The 22,015-nt window shown below is 39.9% G+C and overlaps 1 protein-coding gene across 1 annotated transcript in view; it reads right to left on the bottom strand.

Moving 5' to 3' along the window:
* LOC121874808 (putative neural-cadherin 2) overlaps positions 1-22,015 on the bottom strand; it is a 103,456-nt gene that overhangs the window by 64,084 nt on the left and 17,357 nt on the right. Inside the window, exons 2-3 of the mRNA XM_042379095.1 lie at positions 13,637-13,771; positions 12,658-12,835 (exon numbers count right to left, since the gene is read on the bottom strand). Coding sequence (XP_042235029.1) covers positions 12,658-12,751 — 94 coding nt within the window. The 5' untranslated portion in view covers positions 12,752-12,835; positions 13,637-13,771. The remainder of the gene's footprint in view (positions 1-12,657; positions 12,836-13,636; positions 13,772-22,015) is intronic.

Genomic DNA, 22,015 nt, shown 5'->3' with positions numbered 1-22,015 from the left:
TAAACATCCCTACGTTAATATATGAGCGCCAAGGGTCAAAGATTTCCTCCTTGAATTTCACTTTAAGATAATTTATTTTTAGTTTCTTGGTCTTTCAAAATACTTATTCAGTCACTCAATAAGTATAAGTCAATAATGAATAGAGAGAGAGAGAGAGAGAGAGAGAGAGAGAGAGAGAGATAGAGAGAGAGAGAGAGAGAGAGAGAGAGAGAGAGAGAGAGAGAGAGAGAGAGAGAGAGAGAGAGATAAATAGATAGATAGGTAGATAGATAGATATATAAATAGATAGATAGATAGATACATCAAAGTCTATTTAGTGATCATTATAGTCGCCTTGGTTTAATTACACCTTTGGGGCAGGAGCGTGTAAAGCTCTAATTAGATAAACCTGACTAATTACATACAATTGGCATTAATGTAGGAATAATTGTCGGTGGCTGGGCAAAGAGAGTTGTTAATTGGTGGGAGTGAAGGGCTGAGGAAATGGCAATCTAGTTTATTTTGGAAAGATTTGTATAGGTCAGGTTAGGTTAGATTAGGTTGTTGTTTTGTTTTGTTCATTTCAGAAAACTTCAGTTATATTACACACGGCTTTGATGTCTCTCTCTCTCTCTCTCTCTCTCTCTCTCTCTCTCTCTCTCTCTTTACCATAACATGTACAGTTATGAAATATGACTATTGATAAACATCAAGTGTTGATGGACTAAAAGTATCTTGACATTACTACAGACAAAGAATAAGTCCCATCACAAAGATGCACATTAACAGTCAACAATCATCGTCGTGTTAGGTGGACGTAGCCCACGTTCTCCAGCCAGAATATCCATATCTGTTGGACATTAGCTCCAAGTTACCAAACACCATGATTAGGATGTCATAGATATTTATCATTCAGGTGAAATATAAAAAATAATCATATGCATAACTAGTTGTAATAGTGGTGACCTCTGTGCCATAACTCTCATAATCCGAGACATTATGAAGTGAAATTTAAAAACTAAAAGCAGCAGTAGACAGGAAGCAAGGCAAGTGACCAAGAAGTAGTCACTAGTGATGACACACGGCCAGGCATCTACGCTGAGGGTCGAGGTCTTGGGCAAAGTCGCTGCTCCGGACCAGACAAAAAGTGATTGGGTGACACCATGATTGATGTGAAGTGCAACATTCCAAGCCAAAATACTCCAATGTGTTACAGATACACCATTAGATATTGTTAACATGACTATATGAATTCCTAGGATGTGTGAAACCATAATATTCACAGGGTTATGGTAATATCTATACTGTACATGTATAGGCCTCACCTTGTCGACTGACAGCTCACTCCCTCTTGACGAAATTCGGCCGCCGGCCACCCTTTATATATGCTGCCCTGATGATTCACGTGTAATACGAGGACTCGCATCTAGTGGTTCCAAACCAGTGTTTTGGGACCGGGCAAAGTTTTTCATGCTCCAATCTTAACATGTTATTGTTGTGAATGCATTTGTTATGCAAGTTCATGCCATGTTAAAGTTCGTAATAAGTTCCTTCCTGTGCTCGTGTGCTATGAGTCTCGGAGTGTTGTGGTGGTGGAATGTGAACCTCACCATCGTTATGCCTCGTTACCACATTGCTGAACTAGTCTGCGTCCGATCACCCAGCCTTACCTCAACTCTGGCCTCGGCGAACACCCATCCAGGGGGGGGTGTCGAAACTTTGGATTGTGACTGTACATTCATCACCTTATTGCACAACAATTTACTCTATAAAGATCATTATAAAATACTTTAATTACACTGAAAAATTAAATTTGATTCAGCTATACACATTTTTTTTACACTGAATTGCACATGATTTAAGTTGTACACTGTGGTCAACTATAATTTGACCTGCATCAGTGACATTTTAACCTGACCCTGACCCATCTGCTGTCTATATTACTCCAAAATTGACCTGGTTTACTTTCGACCAATGACCAATGTTTATCCTTCTTTCTAAGTTTACATAAAGTCACAGAGAAATATTCAAATAATCAGGAGGAAGAAACAATACTGCCCTTTTCTCTCTTTAAGAAATTAAGGAAAATACAACAATTTCTTTCCTGAGGTATTCAACGGACATAACACTTGGCGGTTCATTTACCTCACAGGAGATGAAATGAGCCCCAAAAATTTCTGGTATTTTCGACTCACGTAAACGCTACAAGCCAGGCAGGAGTCATGGTAAATTGCTCGCCCTTCTCCGCTCGCCTGCCCTGCCTTGATTGTGATGTGCGCAACGAATTTTCATATTTATATCTTTCTTTTTTTGTTGACGGTAATGTATGTAAAAGAGAGATGGTCACCGGTGCCGTGTTTACGTTGTCAGTTACAAATTTATGCTGCATGTATTTGCATGTCCCGGAAAATGCGTGAGTGCATACACGAATGATAATATCTCCATATGTATGTATTAATACATGGGCAGCACAGTCAGCATACCCAAATGTAATTATATTTGCATGTTCCTTTTTGCTTTCTCTCTTGTTTGTTTATATACATATACGATGTCTGGAACATATAATCACAAACTGATGCACTATATTTTCTCAAATAGTTTATGATAGAAATATTCATCAGGTAACCATGGAAGAAACAGTGTATATATAAGGAAACCATGTACTGTAGATCACCACGATGGAATATAAAACGTAAATGGTTCAAGCATCAGGGAACAGACGGTTACATCTGTTCCCTGAGGATGTATATGAAAGTGGTTGAGACGCTTATGTTCTATTTTCATCGTGGTGGCTTCCTATATATCTATATATATGTACATGTATAATATCGCCCACCAATCTTTTTTGTTGGGAAATATGACAATACAGGGATCAAATGAAAGCTCCGGGATTTTCTTTATTAATAATAACAAACGAAATAGTTCCACTATTTTTAGAATGATTGAAAGTGCTGATGAAAGCAATCGTTTAGGTTTTGAAAGAGGAAATCTATATTCGTGCACTGAAAAAAAATATTGGTAATTTATATAAAACAATAAAAAAAATCGAAACTGTGTAGCCTTGAGCTTAGCTTTTAATTAACCCAATACAAAAAATAACACAGATGGTAGGTAGATTAAGTAGTCTTCACAAACACTCTAAGACAACATATGGATTTCTTGTCTCGAATCTGTCGTTTTTATTAACCTATGTCCAAAATCCTTAAAAAAAAAATAGCCCTATTTTACCTCGGAGACTGGAGGAGCTCAGAGATCCAACCAGGAGGCGAGCATTACACCCACCAGCCACTACACTCATGAAGAGAAGCGTCAACAAGAAGAACCAAAATAACACAGGATTTGACGAGTTCTATTAGGAGGCAATCATCGACAAGACCGACAATTGGAAAGATTATTTGCATTTAATTTTGAAGTTTTAGTGGACGTAACTAACCTCTTGTGGGAACCAGGTGTAAATGAGTTGACTGTAACATATACTTTAAGTCTATTGAAGTCATTATAATTCCTCAGTGTTATGATGAATTACTGAAAGTTAGTGTTGGTAGTTGGATCTCTGAGTGGATGTTTGTCTTGGAGAGTCATCCCTTGGGCTGTCATCATCAAATACTAGGACCAAGTTCATTTTCACTGGTCATTAATCTTTTTCATTCCCCCACGAGGCAACAAGAAACTGGAGGAGAACAACACGCCCTTAGTTCCTTGCTCCCTCCTTGAGCTTTAACGCTGGAGTTTAGGAAGAATCGATGACTTTGTTGAGGTGTGTGAATTTAGCGGCTGCCTGAAGACGAGGGTAGGAGGGGTGGGGGGTGAAGGTGGGTGCTTAAGCTATGCGTGGTATAGCATTCTAATGAGGTTTACATGGTGGCATTAGGGAGGTAAGCTAATGGAGGATAGGAGTGGTGTTGTATATTAATAATAAGAGAGAGAGAGAGAGAGAGAGAGAGAGAGAGAGTCCAGCTGTCGCTAGAATTTAAGAACTCATTGTCAAACTTTTCATCGATCTGCTGACCCACTAAATCAGCTACGAGGGATAGAACAAAACTACCTCATCTAAGAGGCTAATAGAGGACTACCCCAGCTACAAGGCTACTACAGGACTACCCCAGCTACAAGGCTACTACAGGACTACCCAAGCCAGTGTATATGTAGGGAGTAGTGACTGGTGCTTCACAAACCGCTTCCAGTCTCTCAGTAGGTGTGAGAGTAGGAGTATTTTCCTCCGTAGGTGTGAGAGTAGGAGTACTTTCCTGCGTAGGTGTGAGAGTAAGAGGTGTGAGAGTAGGAGTATTTTCCTCCGTAGGTGTGAGAGTAAGAGGTGTGAGAGTAGGAGTATTTTCCTCCGTAGGTGTGAGAGTAGGAGTACTTTCCTCCGTAGGTGTGAGAGTAAAAGCACTTTCCTCCATAGGTTTGAGAGTAAAAGCACTTTCCTCCATAGGTTTGAGAGTAAAAGCACTTTCCTCCATAGGTGTGAGAGTAAAAGCACTTTCCTCCATAGGTGTGAGAGTAAAAGTATTTTCCTCCATAGGTGTGAGAGTAAAAGCACTTTCCTCCATAGGTGTGAGAGCAAAAGTATTTTCCTCCATAGGTGTAAGAGTAAGAGCATTTTCCTCCGTAGGTGTGAGAATAAAAGTATTTTCCTCCGTAGGTGTGAGAGTAAAACTATTTTCCTCCGTAGCTGTGAGAGTAAAAGCATTTTCCACCTAACCTAACCTAACCTAACCTAACCCTAAAGATCCCCTTCACATGTATGGCTCTATTCGCGACCATCAATATAATGTATATAAACCAATTATCGCTTTATAAAATACTAATACAAGAATATCATATGCCTTGATTACTGTATATCAATTTCAGGCTGATATATTCGTTCTGTTTACTCGACTAAGAGACACGTCAAGTTCTATAGGTTAATCTGTACAGGTAAGTGTAATTCTCTGTATTTGATAATGTCGCAAAAAAAAAAAAATAATAATGTGTCATCCTTTTATATTTTTCTAAGTTAAACCTCTTATTTTTTTATTGATGTTGAGTAACTTTTCATGATTATAGAGCAGCCTCTTGTTTTTCCTAGCGCTGGTCCCTGGTCGGGTAGGAGCGGGTGTGGGTAATGTAAACCTAAAGATACTCGACGTGCTTCTTACGGGAGGGGTACCGAGTGAAAGATGATCACTAACGACATACTCTCTCTCTCTCTCTCTCTCTCTCTCTCTCTCTCTCTCTCTCTCTCTCTCTCTCTCTCTGTATGTGTTACTGAAACATTGTCACCGAAGACAAGCGTTGGGAACTTTTAAATCGATGTATATGAGATACCTAACCCAATGCGTTTGAGATAGTTAACCCGGTACGTTTGAGATAGTTAACCCGGTACGTTTGAGATAGTTAACCCGGTACGTTTGAGATAGTTAACCCAGTGCGTTTGAGATAGTTAACCCGGTACGTTTGAGATAGTTAACACAGTGTATCTGAGACATTTAATCCATTACGATTAAAATATATATTCAAGCAAGTCTTCTGGAACGTTAACTCGAGGTTTAAACGAACGAGTCGGAGACAATCAGTTGGAAGTGGTGGAATTTTTCAACCTAACAGATCTGAGGCATTAAACTGGACGACATTTATACACCGAGTTCACACGGTGTGTCTGAGGAATTTAACCACGGTGTATTTGGGTGAGGTACAGGTCTTGTTAATGTTACGTGTGGGTGAGGTACAGGTTCTGTTAGTTTACGTGTGGGTGAGGTACAGGTTCTGTTAGTTTACGTGTGGGTGAGGTACAGGTTCTGTTAGTTTTCGTGTGGGTGAGGTACAGGTCCTGTTAGTTTACGTGTGGGTGAGGTACAGGTTCTGTTAGTTTACGTGTGGGTGAGGTACAGGTCCTGTTAGTTTACGTGTGGGTAAGGTACAGGTTACTTCAATCTTACATAGAAGTCAGAGAGATCACTCGTGTCTACACTTCGTATGAGTATTATGCAAAATTAACCCATTTCTGGTGAACTTATCATACCATATAAAGATCAAAGGGCTAAGATAACTTTTTTATATATCTTCTTGCATTACCGTTAAGTATTAGTGAGGAATAAAACATGACACAATGATTTACTTCGGTTTTGTGGACCTTGATATGAAAAAAAATGCATTATTTTTTTCATACAGAACTTCGTAATGTATTTCTGATGACCTGAACCATTTTCGTGAGAAAAAAAAAAAAAAAACTTGGACAGTTTTGTTCATTGATTTTACTGTGTGATCCCTGATGAACCTGGCGCCCATAGACTGAGCAACTAGTGTCATTCAACGTGTGATTTGCGCGTTGATATGGCGGTTAGGGAGGAGAGGGCGCTGACCTGGCAGTGGGGGAGAGAAGCTTGGACTGGTGTGTGTGGTGAAGGTATTTAGTTATGTGGTTATGGGAATTAAAAGCATTCCCATCATGTTAGTCGGCAATGGAATGAAAGGACTGAGGATAATGTAGAGTGAAGTAGAGTCCACGTTACTCATAAGCAGACACACAGGTTGGACGTCTCGCTGGGTTCATACGTCCTCACCTCCACCCCCACAAGTTAGGCAATTATTAGGTGGTCAGATTATCCCCGAACACGTTAGCAGGGATAAATAACTTAAACAAATATTTATTTCTGTTTCTATTACCTGTCCATTAATTTGTTTTAGTTACGAACGTGATGGTATGTCGTGTTTCCTTCACTACCATAGTACCATCCGTCCACTGTGAACAATGTTTCTATATGAGAGAATACATCACTCAAATTACTTTAATATGGACAATATTTAAAGGGGAAATGTTTGAATGCAACTACAAAAGATTGGGTGGCAAGTTTAACACACTTCTACAGTCACTATTTGACGGATATGACGCTGGGAGACTGTGTAACCTTGGTTTAGTCGTGGTCTGGGACAAAGACTATACACGAAAGATAGGAAAGCTCGTATGAAAGCTATTGAATTAATCGTGCGCCGCAAAGCCAGAATCAGCGCCATCTATCGGCAAGGTCCCAAATAAAATCTAGGTCCGAAAGGGAGGGAGGGGGGCAGTGCCAGCCCGGGGATAAGTAAAGGCCGCGTCCGTAGTCCATTTTGGCGAAGATGACGGGGGGGACATGTCCTCGCAGCGAATCGTCTGAACCGGAACTGAGCTCCGAGTCCGTTGGGACCGATACTACAGTGGTGCCAAACCGACACACACCCCAACATTCATATATTGTGTTAACTATGCATATACACGTGAAAACGTGAAACACAAGTTCAGGGTGATCTGCTTTTGGCTTTTGTACGTGTGCATACGGTACACGGGTGAGGATGACGCCCACTCATGGTCTTCGTGTAAGCAAACAGACGACGTACAAGGGACCCGCACCTTGCACACTAACGCCATCTGTTGATCCCGCGGCCAACTATATACTATGTGGCTTACGCGGTTTCCGCCTTGCTTTTACGTCTTTCTTGTATAGTCTTTGATCAAGCGACAACATACACGTTTTCGAAAGCGTTGACTTTTGGAATAAGAAAATATTTTAAAATGTGTTCTACCATTATTTTTTATGTTTAATAAAGTTTTATCAGATTTTAATTTGTTCCCTTTTGTTTGTTTGTTTCTAAAAAGCAGATAAAGCAGGATAAACATTATAAACAATTCTGGATACGTTTTTTCACCACTTGACTGACAACACTTTGAGACATCGATGACGTAGGTGTTTCTAGGGTTCAGGAACAGCTGTTCGAAACATCAGACTCAATCATCAAAAAACGAACCGTAATACGAACTAAAATATTGGCATATAATCTTGCTTAATATTTTGCCTTATATTTTATAATTAGAACAGAACAAAAGACAAAGATATATAAAGCTACTTGTAAGGAGAAACGAATGAGTGAAACAAGACCAAACTCAGTCCGTTATAGCACTTGGACGAGGTTTGACCGGTTCGCTAAAGTCTTGAATCTGCCTCATTTCGCGGTTTCGGATTTATGAAAATGTCAGCAGAAGTCTCTGCCTTAGAGCCGGTGAGGACGTACGCGAACACTGTTAAACAAACCAATAGCCGGTGAAGAGACTGAAAATGACGAGGCCTGCAAAGTACAGTATCGTAAAGCGTTCATCAGTATAGTAAAGTGTTTTTAACTGTCATGAAGTGTTTGAAAGTGTTATAGATTGGTTACAAGTGTCGTGATTTACGTAGTGGCGACCTTTGGTGTCATTGTCAGCATTCACGACAAGCAAGGGAGTGGACCCTGGTTCGGTCCCCGGGAAGGGTGAACTTATGGGCAAGTGTTAACGCCATTTTCTTCTGTTTACCCAAAAGTGCTGTAAGTGCCGTAAGGTTTTAATAAGTATTGTGAAGTGATCACATGTATAATAACGTGTTCGTAAGTAACGTAAAGTGTTGTAAAGTGGCCGTCAGTATCAAAATCTCGAGTACTTCTCAAGGGTCCAAGCAACATAGAATATTGTCATGCTGTGTTGAAAAGTGTCGTAAGGTGCTATGAAGTCTCTCAAAGTGTCGTAAAGTGTTATTAATGTCGTAAAGTGTTGTTAAGTATCTTGAACTATCGCACGGTGTAAATTGTGTCATGGAGTGCAGCAAGTTGTCGTCAAGTGTCTTAAGGTGTTACAAAACTGTAAAGACGGCACCAGGATTCCCGCGACCACCAGCACAAGGTAACTACTAATAACACCACTGTTGGATTCATGACTTATTGAATAAGTTCTCTTAGTCATCCATTTAGCATAAACTAATGCTTAAGATTATTGGTTCTGCCTTAGTTATTCCTATAAGTTAAGTGTGACTAATCATATAGAGGTGTGTGTGTGGGATTCTTTCTTTTCTCTTTCCAGGTGAGTGTAAGTTAAAATAGCTTTTCGAGGGACATTGGCACAGCATATCTCAGGTACGTCCAAGTTATTATATTCATCCAGTATCGTTTTATTCGTCAGTTAAATCTGGAGTCCTTCGCATCCCACAACAGTTTTAAAGGAAAGTTACGCTTTTCCCCTCCATCTTTGAGGACGTCGGTGTCCCTCCCTTATCAATGAGTCAACGTGATGCCCTCACTCGTTCACGCAGACGTCGGACCCACTTAACCTTACACGGTCTTTGTGGTCGCCTGTGGTCCAGTCGCTGTCTATATGAAAGTCTCCCCCTCCCCTTCCCCCACGCCGTCTATGAGTGTATCACATTTCTCTCCCTCCCCGCTTCTTCCCGTCAGAGTCTCACCTCTTCAGAATTTCATTGTTGACCTTTGCAAATCGTCATCAGAGAGCAATGTTTTCGATGAGTCCGTGTGTCCGTCCGTCCTTGATGGATTTAGTAGCCACTCTGTAACTTGCCACGGACGGGATGGATTAATTTCAGTATTAGTGTGAGAGCGTAAATTATGGAAGGGTCTTACTGGGCAGTACTGGGCGTGTTGATAGTTCAGGGACTCTCAGAGATCAAGCTAGTATTTCAGAAAGTCATAGTTGTCGTATTTATTTTTTGGGGGGGCGGGGGGATTACTTAAAATGTTTGAATATATATTTATCGATGCTAACGTATTCGGGAATAATCGTTGACTTTGCACCTTGGCTGACCACTGATTAATTACCTGGTTTGTGTGTTTCTGGAAGTGGGTGAGGGAGGGATGCACCCAGCGAAGTTGCCGGCTAGAAATTTCGTATACAACTAGAGAATATTGTTACCTTAAGAGTGTTATCCCAACAGGGGAGAGAGTTAAACCGAATCTTTAATTCAGTTTAAAGTCCCACCACCCACGGTGATACGATGTTCATTTCTCTTTGTAAAACTTTGGATAAATTTTGGGTTGGTGATATACGGGGATTCCCCCAGAACCAGCCACAACTTTTCCAATCACAGAAGTCAGACAAACTCAATCATCGCCTCACCAGCGAACAACGCCTCTTCCCACACTTCCGGGAAATGGCTTTCAAATTATGTTTGTCGAGCTTACTGGATCACCTAGTTAATAATAATAATAATAATGGTGATCATATTATTATCAGGATTTATCAATTAACGGTTTTATTGAAAATTACAGCGGATATAATCTGGAAATTCAGTAAGGGCTCAAGTTGTGCATATACTGTATAACAAACTGTGACACTGGGGAAAGGGCCGTTCGAGGCGTTTCAGTGTAGTTATATATACGGAATAAGTAAGGAGTGAAAACAAAAGTTATCTATGAATCATTGATGCTTTTTACAATGTTTGGAATGGGACTATTTTTGTAGCTATCAGTACGAGACTAAATGGGCCTTTGTCTCTGTCACAGGTGGTTGAGTGCGTTTCAAGTAGGCTAAAAAGTGTGTTCCCACAGTAAGACGACAGTTTGCTCTGCTCTAGGGTGGCAGCCACACTAAGAACACTCGCGGTCACCCAACTACAGTGTTCGCATTGATCCTAACGCAAATCCCTTCTGTGATATCTAAGCAAAAGTTTGCCACTTAGGCATCACATATTATTCTCACTCTTGGAAGTTTGAAGCACCAATATCAGCAATTTGCCTACGGAACAGACAATTTACCTTCTATAAATATAGAAAGTTTTACAAGCCGGTTATTTTTTTACTTGAAAGTCCCTGAGTTTGGTGTCCCATAACATACAACACCGGTTTTTTTTATGCCTGTTACTCAGGCAACCAGAACAAACAACCCGGCCTCCTACATCACCACCACCACCACCTCCTACCACCACCAATGAAGTATCATATGAAGATAATAACTTTTCTCTATTGTCAAGAGTGTGGGGAAAAAAAAAGAGCCAAGATTGAGTAACTACGTATAACATCGTCGAGGGCTGTGGGTGATCCTGACGTTTTTTCCCTCCACAGAGTTGAGGACACTGACCTCTGTTCCTCCTGGGATGAACCTTATAGTCTCAAGAGTCCATATAGTGTTACGTCGAGAAAAGAATGTAGTCACAGAGTTGCTGACGTCACACCTCTTTATCGTGTTTTGTGAGTGTTATCATTCTTAATATTACGCGAACTATTTTATTCACGATACTGGATATAGAGAGCATAAGGAACACCGCGGGAATGTGATAATCCACTTGGCCTCTTTATTAAATTAACATAATTCATTAGATCCCTAACGTTAAGACTAACATTTGTAAGAACTGCAAGAAGAAACATAAGCACACGAGAGAGACAATGAAAGAGGTAAATGCATTTTGCATAACTTCGTGTAGTTAACCTAATGCCATAAATAAACATTAACTTTAATGTTTAATTTTTTATTGTATTCAAGATAAACATCTCCATCGTGTTGTGTCATTTGTTTATTGTAGTACACGTAAGTGGTGACATCAATCAGTTGAAAAGAAGATATGTAAAATATTTCACAACATCTGGTCATGAAGTTTAGAAAGTGTATCAGAAACAGTCACGCATTATGTAATACTCTCTTACATTTTCTTGTACATTTAGAGTATTAGGTTGGGACTCAGGAGAACTTTACATTGTAATATACTATCTGAAAATATATCTTAAAATATTATCATAATTATATATAAAATATCATAAAGATTCATGAAAATAAGATAGAGAAACATTCTTATGGTGAGAGCCTTAAGTAAAAGAGCGATTATCACGGATTCTTATTCTGGCATATTTATAGTAATGGTATGAAATAAACTCCATATCAATGTAAATCAACCGAGCCTATGACTGAAAGTTGTATAAAGGACTTTGATACTCGGATAATGTTACACATACAGTTGAGGATATTTATAATAGGTACACTATATAATATTATATCGAAATTTGTGTTATATTTCCTGTCATGTAAGAAATATAATCTATATGCGCTAACGTATGTCATTATCAGCATGAGTGGTAAATCTTTATTACAGTCGTTTACTTTGCAACAAACCCAGATTACTCGTCACTGAAAAGTATATTGTTGTTTAATCAGTGTTACTGTACGCGTGTTCAATCATAATGTTGTAAAACAGTTTTTCTCGAGAGTAATATGTTGACAGATGTATGAGTTTTAAACAATAGAAATATTTTCACTCTACTGTAAACACCATTTACCGAACGTGACGTACTACCTGGGCGGGTAGATGGGGTGGTGTGGCGTCCTGGATGGTGTGACGTAATGGAGGGTGGTGTGACGTCATGTGGGGGTGTTGTGACGTTATGTGGGGTTGTTGTGGCATAATGTGGGGTGGTGTGACGTCATGTGGGGTGGTGTGACAACATGGATGGTGGTGTGGCGTCATGGAGGGTGGTGTGACGTTATGTGGGGGTGGTTTGATCTATAACTAACTTATCGAGTGTTTTAAGCAAAGGGATATACTGATGACAGTGTAAGTGTTAATACTACTTAATACTGACAAGGTTCACAATATAGAAGGTTCTCTAAAGTATAAATGGTAAATAGTTTTCTAAGAAACAATTTCAAAGTTCTCTAAAGGTAAAGGGTAATGTTTTCTAAGGATAAATTATAGAGTTTTCTAAGGGTAAATTATAAAGTTTTCTGAGGGTAAATTATAAAGTATTAAAGGGATAAATTATAAAGTTTTCTAAGGATAAATAATAAAGTTTCTTAAGATAAATTATAAAGTTTTCTATACACTGTAGACAGTAGCTGAGGATTTCGAAAGCCAGAACCGTCTCTAAAGGCAGCACAGATAACCTAGGTACTGAGCTCACACTACTTACCCTTGGCAGAGTTCTCGAGTACAGCGGCATGTAATGTGGTGCGGGGGAAGAAGGGCGCGTTGTCGTTTATGTCCTTTAGGTTGACGTGTACCATGGTCGTCGCCTCTGTTCGCCCGTCGCTCGCCGTCACACGTAGTCGCCACTGTGACCGTCCCTCGGGGGGGTCCCTGTCCAATGGCTGACACCGTGGTGGAAGAAAGTAGAAAAAAAAGTAAGATGATGATGATGGAGAGGGTGAATAATGAGGCGATGTAAATGATAAAGAGAGAGAGAGAGAGAGAGAGAGAGTGAGAGAGAGAGAGAGAGAGAGAGAGAGAGACGTCAGCGTTAAATGACGCAATTGTACAATGAGATGTAATAACAAGGTGATTGAATTTAACACCAAATTTTGCACCTCCTAACAACATGGTTATTGTAAAGACAAGCACTGTTGGGATCCTGAAGTCATGTACAAGGTCCCTGTTGTGCTAAGACCCTCGTATGTGCATGTTTGTGTTGACCTCGGCAGAAAATCTCACCAGGTAATGAGCCAAATACTCTCACCCATGTAAATCATCAGGAAACTTCACAAACTATCGCATTCTGAATTTCTGATATGCAAATGGTTAATAATTTTTCTGTGTTGATGTGTGATAATTTCCGCTCTTGAAGAAGTAAAAAATAACTTGTGAAACGCACTGGTAATAAAAAATTCATAGAACACGAATATGATGAACAAACTAAGCGATGTAAACTCCCTTTTCGCCTCACTGATATTCTGTAGTAATTTTCTTGTTTACTTCATGATATTTATGTTACCAGTGCGTTTAACATGATATTTATTAGAGATGTAAACACTTCACCAAGACACCTCAACGACAAACATCAACAAGAATCACCAAGAAACTTCACCACCAAAGAACTTTATCAATAAACATCAACAACACCCCTTTACCACCGAGTCCCTACAACAGAGAATAAACGAACCTACAGTACCTACCCGTAGTAGCCTCAGGGCGCCAGTCTGGGGGTCGACGGCGAAGTACGAGAGTGAATGATTGGCCAACACTCCGTCCCCTGACAGGTGATAGAGAAGCCGTCCTTCCTCTCCGGCGTCTTCGTCCACAGCTGATACCTACGACGGGAGACAGATTAAGTGAGGTCCGTATAACTCCCGTGCTGCCGTCCTCACGATGGAGTGGACAGGATAAAGAAACGTTGAAGAATGTTGTGTTTTATCCAGACAACAGTTCTCTTAGAGTCGAAATATTGACTTTTTTAATTTTTTTCAAGATTTTTGTTATTATTTTTTACTAACTTCTTTTGTCTGTGTTGATTTGTGTATTAGTGTGTGTGTGTGTGTGTGTGTGTGTGTGTGTGTGTGTGTGTGTGTGTGTGTGTGTAATCATAATTTGACCTCCAGTTTTCAGCAAATTATCACACCAGTCGGTATAAATCATCTCAGTGGGTGGATGATGTTCTGAGAAGCCTCTGTTCTTATATGATTTTTTATTTTATTTATTTTTGTACAGAAATGAAGGGTGAAAGAAGATTAGAGGTGGGGGGAAGGAAGTTATAGTTCGGAAATTGAAGAAATTTAGGAGGAGGTAAGAGAGGGCGGGCTGACCGCCGAGCTAAGCTAATGGTGTGTTAGGGTTGTGTCATGGGTTAGTTATTGTCTGTCGGTACAGGCACTAGACATCCTACCCTATCCCATATATGGGTGTTTTGAGGGCCTTATTTCATATTCCGCCGACCCTACTGGCGGATGCTGGTCTAGGGAGGTTGTCTATTGCCTGGCCGTATAGATCGGGGGTGGTAATGGACCTTTTGAGATTTGGTAACTTTTTGGGAACCATGTATGGTTGTTGTCGTTATCTGGTGGGAGTCTTTGAAGGACAGTGGGCTGACCACTCTCAGATCCTCCCATATGATTTCAGGGGAAGGCTGAGTGCAGTGTGTCTGGCCCCGGAGTTCATCAAGGACAAGCTCCTCGTGGGTACCATCAAATCCCCTGTTCTCTTCATTTGTGATTCGGAAATGTTCCTCCACATGTCCCTGAATATGGGTCTGTGTCTTGATCGTCATATATTTTACTTCCTGCGTGGTCAGTTATATATGATGACTCGTTACGGCTGCAACCTTTCAGTCTCTTAACTCGACGCCAGAACTCTCCTGGATCGTTGTATGTATGTGAGAGTTGTTCAACTATTTTGGTCCATTTAAGGTTGCTTTGTTCCAGAGATCTTGTTTTTATTTCCTCCCGTATTCTTCTGTATGTATTGTAGCTTACGATGTCCCAACCATAGGTCTCGGCTCTCTGTTGTAGCAGTTGGAACTGGTTTGTGAGGGCGATGAGTTCTGGAGTCTGTTGTGGGTGTGGGAGAGTTCTGTTGCGTTTGAGAGGAGTGGACTCCTGGTAGGCTGTTCCTATGGCTTCACACCATGTGTTAATTTCTTTGTCTATTTTGTTCCCCGGCTGATTGTCTATGGTCTGCAGGATTGTCATGCCCTTGGCCTCAACTTTGGCTGTAGCTTTTTCGTTGAATAGTTCCCAGTCGGTCTGCTTGTCGATCCTCTGTGGTGGAGCTGGTATAGTTATTGGTGTTGCTGAGATGGTTATGATTATAGGTAGGTGGTCGCTGAAGGTTACAGGGCCTTGTTAAGAGAAATAGTTGTGGAAGCATCTGCCGTTTGTTATTGCTATATCTGGAGTAGTGGCTGAGTATAATATCTGTGTCAACTTGGTTGTATTGGCTGGACAAACTGAATTTATTAGTTCTCCAGTGGAGGACGTTATGTTGCATCTTTTTCACTGCCTTACGTAGCGAGTCCAGTGTTTCTTGTTCTTGGTTTTGGGGGGATCCGTGGGTTTCGTGATTTGTTCTCTGTGCGTCGTCCATTCATCAATTTTTTGATCATCCGATCGGATGACTTTTTGATGCAGTTTGTTAAATCGACCTGTTTTTGTTTAATGGCCTCGTGGATGTCCGCCTCGGAAGTGGAGTGGCAGTACTTCCATTTCATCTTGTAATCAATTACTCCTTTAGCGACTTCATCACGTGTACAGTCCTCGTTGATGTGGTCTGGTATGTAGATGCATACTGTAGTTTCAGGTGTTTACCTGATAGATCGCTTGGAGTCTGAGAGACAGGTATCATCTCTGATGTGGGTACTTCTGCATCCACACCAGAGACCACTGTTGTCTCCTCTGTGATTGTTGGAATCTTAGAGACATGTATAATCTCTGGTGCGGGTACTTGTGCACCCACACCAAAAACTACTGTTGTCTCCTCCGAGGTTAAGGATGTTGCCCTGAACAGTTTTTGGATAGGCAGATTGTGGTGGCGTAAGCATTTTTCGAGTATTGTTTGAAAGCAGTCTGGGTGCAGAATATCCTCCTCATGGGCGTGTTTGACAATCATGTTGGTTAGAATGTAGAGTCCGTAGTGGCTGCAGGGACCATAGTAACTGCAGAAGTCGGGGTCCCTACCATCACTACATCTCTGTATGTCCGTGCAGTGACCGCAGGAGTCGGGGTCCCTATCGGCAGCACAGCCTTGTATGGTGATACTGATGTTTTTGTGGCTTTTTGTTGTGCTTCCTTGATTTTTTCCTTTCTTTTGGGACAGCGCATGGACATAGTGCTGTGAGGCCCATCACAGTTAAGGCCTATATGACTTACAGGCCCATGGGAGGGAAGGAGGGGGCAGATGGGGGGGATAGGGCTAGGAGAGGGGTGGGGTGTGGGGTGTGGGGGTATGTGTCATCTCCAGGTAACTTTTACTTTATGTAGATATTCATAAATGAGAAGTTTGCCAAGTGAAATTTTTTTGGCAGCTAAAAGTGATTAGCTGCTCGCCAGAAATTATTTGCAAACTTTTCGATGATTGGTTGTGGCTTACAGTGTGTTACCTGGACGGGAAATCAGCATATGCAAACCCGACGTTGATTGGTTGCTGTTGTTTTTCATTTTCGCCGAAGCCAGTTTTATACACCAACACGAGGAATCAACTTAATTTGAACAACTATGGAAAAAACAAAAGAAAGAGAAAATAGAAAAAAAAATTATGTTGCTGTCATGACGGATTGTTGTTTGTTATGTACTTTTATGTTCCTTTTGGTTCAACTCGTCATTTGTAGGTTACTGAAAAACACAATAAATGAACACACTACACATATACCTCAATAATTTGTGAGTAATGTCAATAATTTTCGTCAGAAGTTACATCATGTGTTCCCCCAACCAACTCCTTCTTTACGTAGGCCGAAAAAATATGGAAATGTGGATCGACAAAAGGGCGATATATAAAGAAAATGGTCTAAACGAAACGTAATGTTAACTTTGGCCAAGAGAGCCACACTTCTCCTCAGCTCAGAAAAAAAAGAAAGATAATTCAGTTTTGTCGACCTATTAATATTCAGGATCGAATATTTTAATTGAACGTAATAATGTATTCATAGGTATTCAAATCTAATTGGAAAAGATGGCATTAAAATTAGAATCGCATTAGTTGTTCTTATTACATATTTCTACTAGACTTTTTTTTCTTTTGGTAATATTATATTGATATCAAAAGTGTATGTATTTTGGTTCTTGTTATGTGGTAGTGTTAAGTCCTTGCATACGGTAAATATTAACGACGCTCTGCCTATGTGTTCACCTCAATCCCCTCTCTCATATGTGCGTATTGTATGTATATGTAAGTTGCTGTGCATTTTACACCTGGTGAAGTTGTATGATTATGGTTATATATGTTTGTAAATGTGTGTATTTTAGAATATGTACTGTATGTGTATGTGTTTGTATGTATGTATTTCTGTGTGGGTGTTTTTTGTTTCTGTATATGCTTTTATATGTACAGTATATACGCATGCATGTGTATACTCGTATCATGTTGAAGACACACACACACATACACACATATCACGCACAGCGTAAATACTCGAGACATAAGAGTGGCTGGCTGAGAAAAATAATGAAAAAAACTCGTATGTAGATGGACTGGGAGGTAAAACGGCTAAGTGGATGAGACATTAAAGCTGCGTCACTATAATGAGAGTTTAGGAAATCAACTTTTTGCATCACTTACACCAGGTGGCGACGATGTTGGTGGTGTGTGTGTGTGTGTGTGTGTTTAATAATAATAATAATAATAATGATAAAAATAAAAATATTAATAATTAAATTAACGATATATTAAGATAACGTGGCAGCCAGAATGCTGAAAATATACAATAAACAGAGATGATAAGTTACATATGGTGAGATCGTGGAGTTGATTACTTGATTGACAAAAGCTGTCGATACAAAAAACATAAAAAACACAGAGTCAACATATAGAATAACTATAGATCTGGTACTGGGGGAGCTAGTCTTGCAAACAATCTTGTGACCTGATATAAGAACATAACATAAGAATGGAGGAAACTGCAGCGGCCCTATTGGCCCATACTGGGCAGTCGCATTTACACCCAACCCCTATTGCTCATTTATCCATCCAACCAATGTTTGAAGCTATCCAGCGTATTCGAGTTAATGGTGATATTTGGTAACTTGTTCCACTCATCCACTACTCTATTTCCAAACCAATGTTTACCTATTTCGCGCCTAAATCTAAATTTGTCTAATTTAAAACCATTGTTACGAGTTCGCTCCTTGTTGGATAGTTTGAGTACCTTTGTAATGTACCCTTTGTTTAGCCCTGACTTCCATTTATACACCTCTATCATGTCGCCCCTCGCTCTACGTCTCTCGAGGGAGTGCAAATTAAGATGCTTTAACCTGTCTCTGTACTCAAGGTTCCTAATGCCCGGGATTAGTCTTGTCATTCTTCTCTGAATTCTTTCCAAGGATTCTATATCCGTTCGGTAATACGGTGACCAGAATTGTTTTGGAAATAGAGTAGTGGATGAGTGGAACAAGTTACCAAATATCATCATTAACTCGAATACGCTGGATAGCTTCAAACATAGGTTGGATGGATATATGAGCAATAGGGGTTGGGTGTAAATGGGACTGCCCAGTATGGACCAAGAGGCCCGCTGCAGTTTCCTCCATTCTTATGTTCTAAAGGTGAGGCGGGAGGACACGTACTAATGTTCCTCCACAAACAACACGACGAGTGGCGAAGCACCGAAGGACGACAGACTATCAAATAACTTTAAACAAGAGACCCAATATACCTGACATTGTTCAACTGTTATGGCCACTTTGAAAGACCTTATAAATCCTCTTCCCCCAAGGGATATTACATGCCTCTTACCCTTACATATCGTCTAGTGGCCTGAGAGAATATAATCCACTTTTGTTTTTGTTCCTTAAAATTTTACCCTGAAAGGTCCTCCCATTTCTTGAACCCATGGGGAGTGAATGACTTGGTTCGTTAATACCTGTCACTAACTTTCCCAAAGATGATTTATGCCAACTTTGGTGGAAACTGGACCAGCGATTTTTTGAGAAGTCGCCTCACGCAGCTGGTCGATGGACGGGTGAAGAAGGGATGGATGATGGGCGAAGCGATTGATGATGGGCGAAGGGATGGATTATGGGCGAAGGGATGGATGATGGAAGGAAGGGTAGACGTCATGGGTGTCCTTATTCACTCTCTTGTTAACTGGGAGTATAATGTACTTTGACAATTTTACATATAAGTATTAACTCGAAAATCTAGACATTGTTACTAGTGTGTAATTGTAAGTAAGAATTGTGTCCCCTCGACTGTGGATTGTGGATGTGTTTGTGGATTTGAATATTTCATTAAGGACACTGGAGACCTGTTTTTTTCCACCAAAGAGTTTGAAGAGCTTTTGAGAACTTTTATTTTTGTTTTTGCTTTCCCCAATTAAAAAAAAAAGTTGCGAAAGTACGATGCTGGACTAGAATGAAAGGTACATTAGCTATTTCCTTCTCGAGTCCTGAGTAATTTAACATCTAAGAAATACAGTTCAGGTTGAGTTCCATATATAAACAAGACTCGGTTATCAATAAGGATTCATCTGCTTTGCTAAATTAGTCAACATATTTCCACTTAATATTCTAACCTAACCAAACCTAACCTAACCTAACCTAACCTAACCTAACCTAACCTAACCTAAATCTGTATTATCGTTCTTGAAACCAATTTATTTTTCTATCACCGATGTCTCTCGCCTGTAATTGAAGTTCGTTTCAATAGGTTGTCTCCTTCCTTTGTTGTATTCTTTCTGTTTTTATTGTATTCTCCCTGTTTTTGTTTTGTTCTGTTTTTGTTATATTCTCTTAGTTTTATGGTGTATTCTTTCTGTTTTTGTTGCAATCTCTGTTTTTATTGTATTCTCTCCGTTTTCTGTTGTATTCTCTAATTTTTTGTTGTATTATCTCTGCTTTTGTTGTATTCTCTCTGTTTTCCATGTTTTCTTGTTCTTTGTTGTGTCACTTGGCATATGCGTGTATCCAGCTTTCACCTCCTTTCTCCCAGTTTATTCCCGATTCTCTTTCACTTAAAGTTACACATTGAGTTCAGATTAACATTGTTTCTGAGCCTACTTACACCAAGCGCTGAGATACAGTCATATCAAGTGAACAAATCAAATTAATATCAAATAGTTCATAGTTTACACATTCGTAACTCTTAATTTTTCTTTTACATTTATCTGTTCTTTCTAAGGATGAATGTTTGTGAGTCTGACCTAAAAGTATATATTATTTGTCTGCAGCTCAGGGAAGTTGTAGCCTGAACTAGTATTTCCTGGACTCTTTGCCATTACGTCTTACTGCAGTTAAGTTTTGTGGATGTTAAGAGGACGGAATATCTTTCTTTTCGAGATGACTTAATGATCTGTTGACTTAAGGAAGGACTTTCTCTCAGGTATTATAATTTATCTCATGTGAGTTGAAAAGTGACGACACATTTGGTGCTTCTTCTGTGTCTCCTTCAGGGTAACTCTCTTTCAGGTATGATAGAGCTCTCCTCCTGTCCATCTTATGTGGTCAAGACTCAAATATCTAAGGAAAATTTTGTTTGGTGAAAGTTGCCAACATTTTACAGTGTTACTTTAATCTTTCTTGTAGTGTTTGGTAAGCTTCTTAACTTTTACATTTGGTTGTTTATATAAAAAAGAAAAATTCGATGATATCAATCGTGTTATGATAGCTTTCCCTATATAGAAATTCACTTTAAAATATCCTAATTTTATTCTATCTGATGTCTAAACGTTATGGGTTGCTCTACTCGCTTTATAAACTGAGAACCTGATAATTTGATATTTTTTTTTACGAGAATTAGCCCACCCGGGTACAGGTCAAACGACCCACAACGGGGCCTGGGGGGCAAAATAAAATGAACAGAAGAAATTGAAAATAGAGAAGAAAAGGGTTATACTGTGTTAATCTACACCACTAAGATGCCGGAAAACCAGCTTTTTAAAGTGAAACAGATTGTATAAGTATGGAAACAGAAGAAGGCAGAGCATTCCACAGTTTGGCTGTGTGAGGAAAGAAGGAGGTACTTTAACGGGTTATTCTCGTGTGACCGACATCCACAGAGAAACAGTGGGCACCGCGGGCAAGACGTGTGTTACGAGCCCACGGCCTTGCCGGCCGTACACAGGATGCCAAATCCACCGAACTTTGCCCGTTTGTAAGAGAGAGAGAGAGTGTGAAGCAACATTGCGGCGAAGAGAAAGGGAAGAGAGATTGTCGAATAAAGGAGGAGAGTTAATAAGACGAAATGCCTTTGATTCCACCCTATCTAATAGTTGGACAGAAGAAGAGCCACCCAGATATGAGAGCAGTACTCCAAGTTAGGACGAATAAATCCCTTATATACTTGGAGCAACTGCTCAGGAGTGAAGTAGCTACGGCATCTGTACAGCATTCCCAACTTTCGGGAGGCAGCTTTAGTTATATTAACGATAGGTGATTTCCAGGACATATTGGAGGAAATGGTGAGGCCTAATATATTTATTTCAGAATTTGGCAGGATGCATTGATTGAGTTAGTAAAAATAAAGTATTCTTTTGTCATATTTTTTGAAAGTCACTGAATGAAAGGAAAATGCATTGATGCTACATTTTTATACCATCTTGAGCTGGTAATTTATTCTCTAAGACTTTGATTAAACATATTGTAATACTCATAAAAGTAATTAGGTCACTTCAAACGATAAATATATTCCTTAAAATCACAATTGACTCCTTAAAATAACAGCTCTGGGCTTTTATAAGATGTCTAAGTCCCTAAAAATGACGAATGTCTTTGTAGGTGAAAACAATATTTTATTTAGGTTGGGTGACATTAAAGAGAATCGCTCCCTCCTGCTCATGGTAACAGTGTCCCTCTCAAAACCACCTCGACGTTTCAGAACATAACACAGTCTCTCCTCACCTGAGACTCCAC

The sequence above is a fragment of the Homarus americanus genome, unplaced genomic scaffold (assembly GCF_018991925.1).
Source record: "Homarus americanus isolate GMGI-L3 unplaced genomic scaffold, GMGI_Hamer_2.0 scaffold56009, whole genome shotgun sequence".
In the NCBI taxonomy this organism is placed as follows: domain Eukaryota; kingdom Metazoa; phylum Arthropoda; class Malacostraca; order Decapoda; family Nephropidae; genus Homarus; species Homarus americanus.
This window is presented reverse-complemented; position numbering and strand designations above follow the sequence as displayed.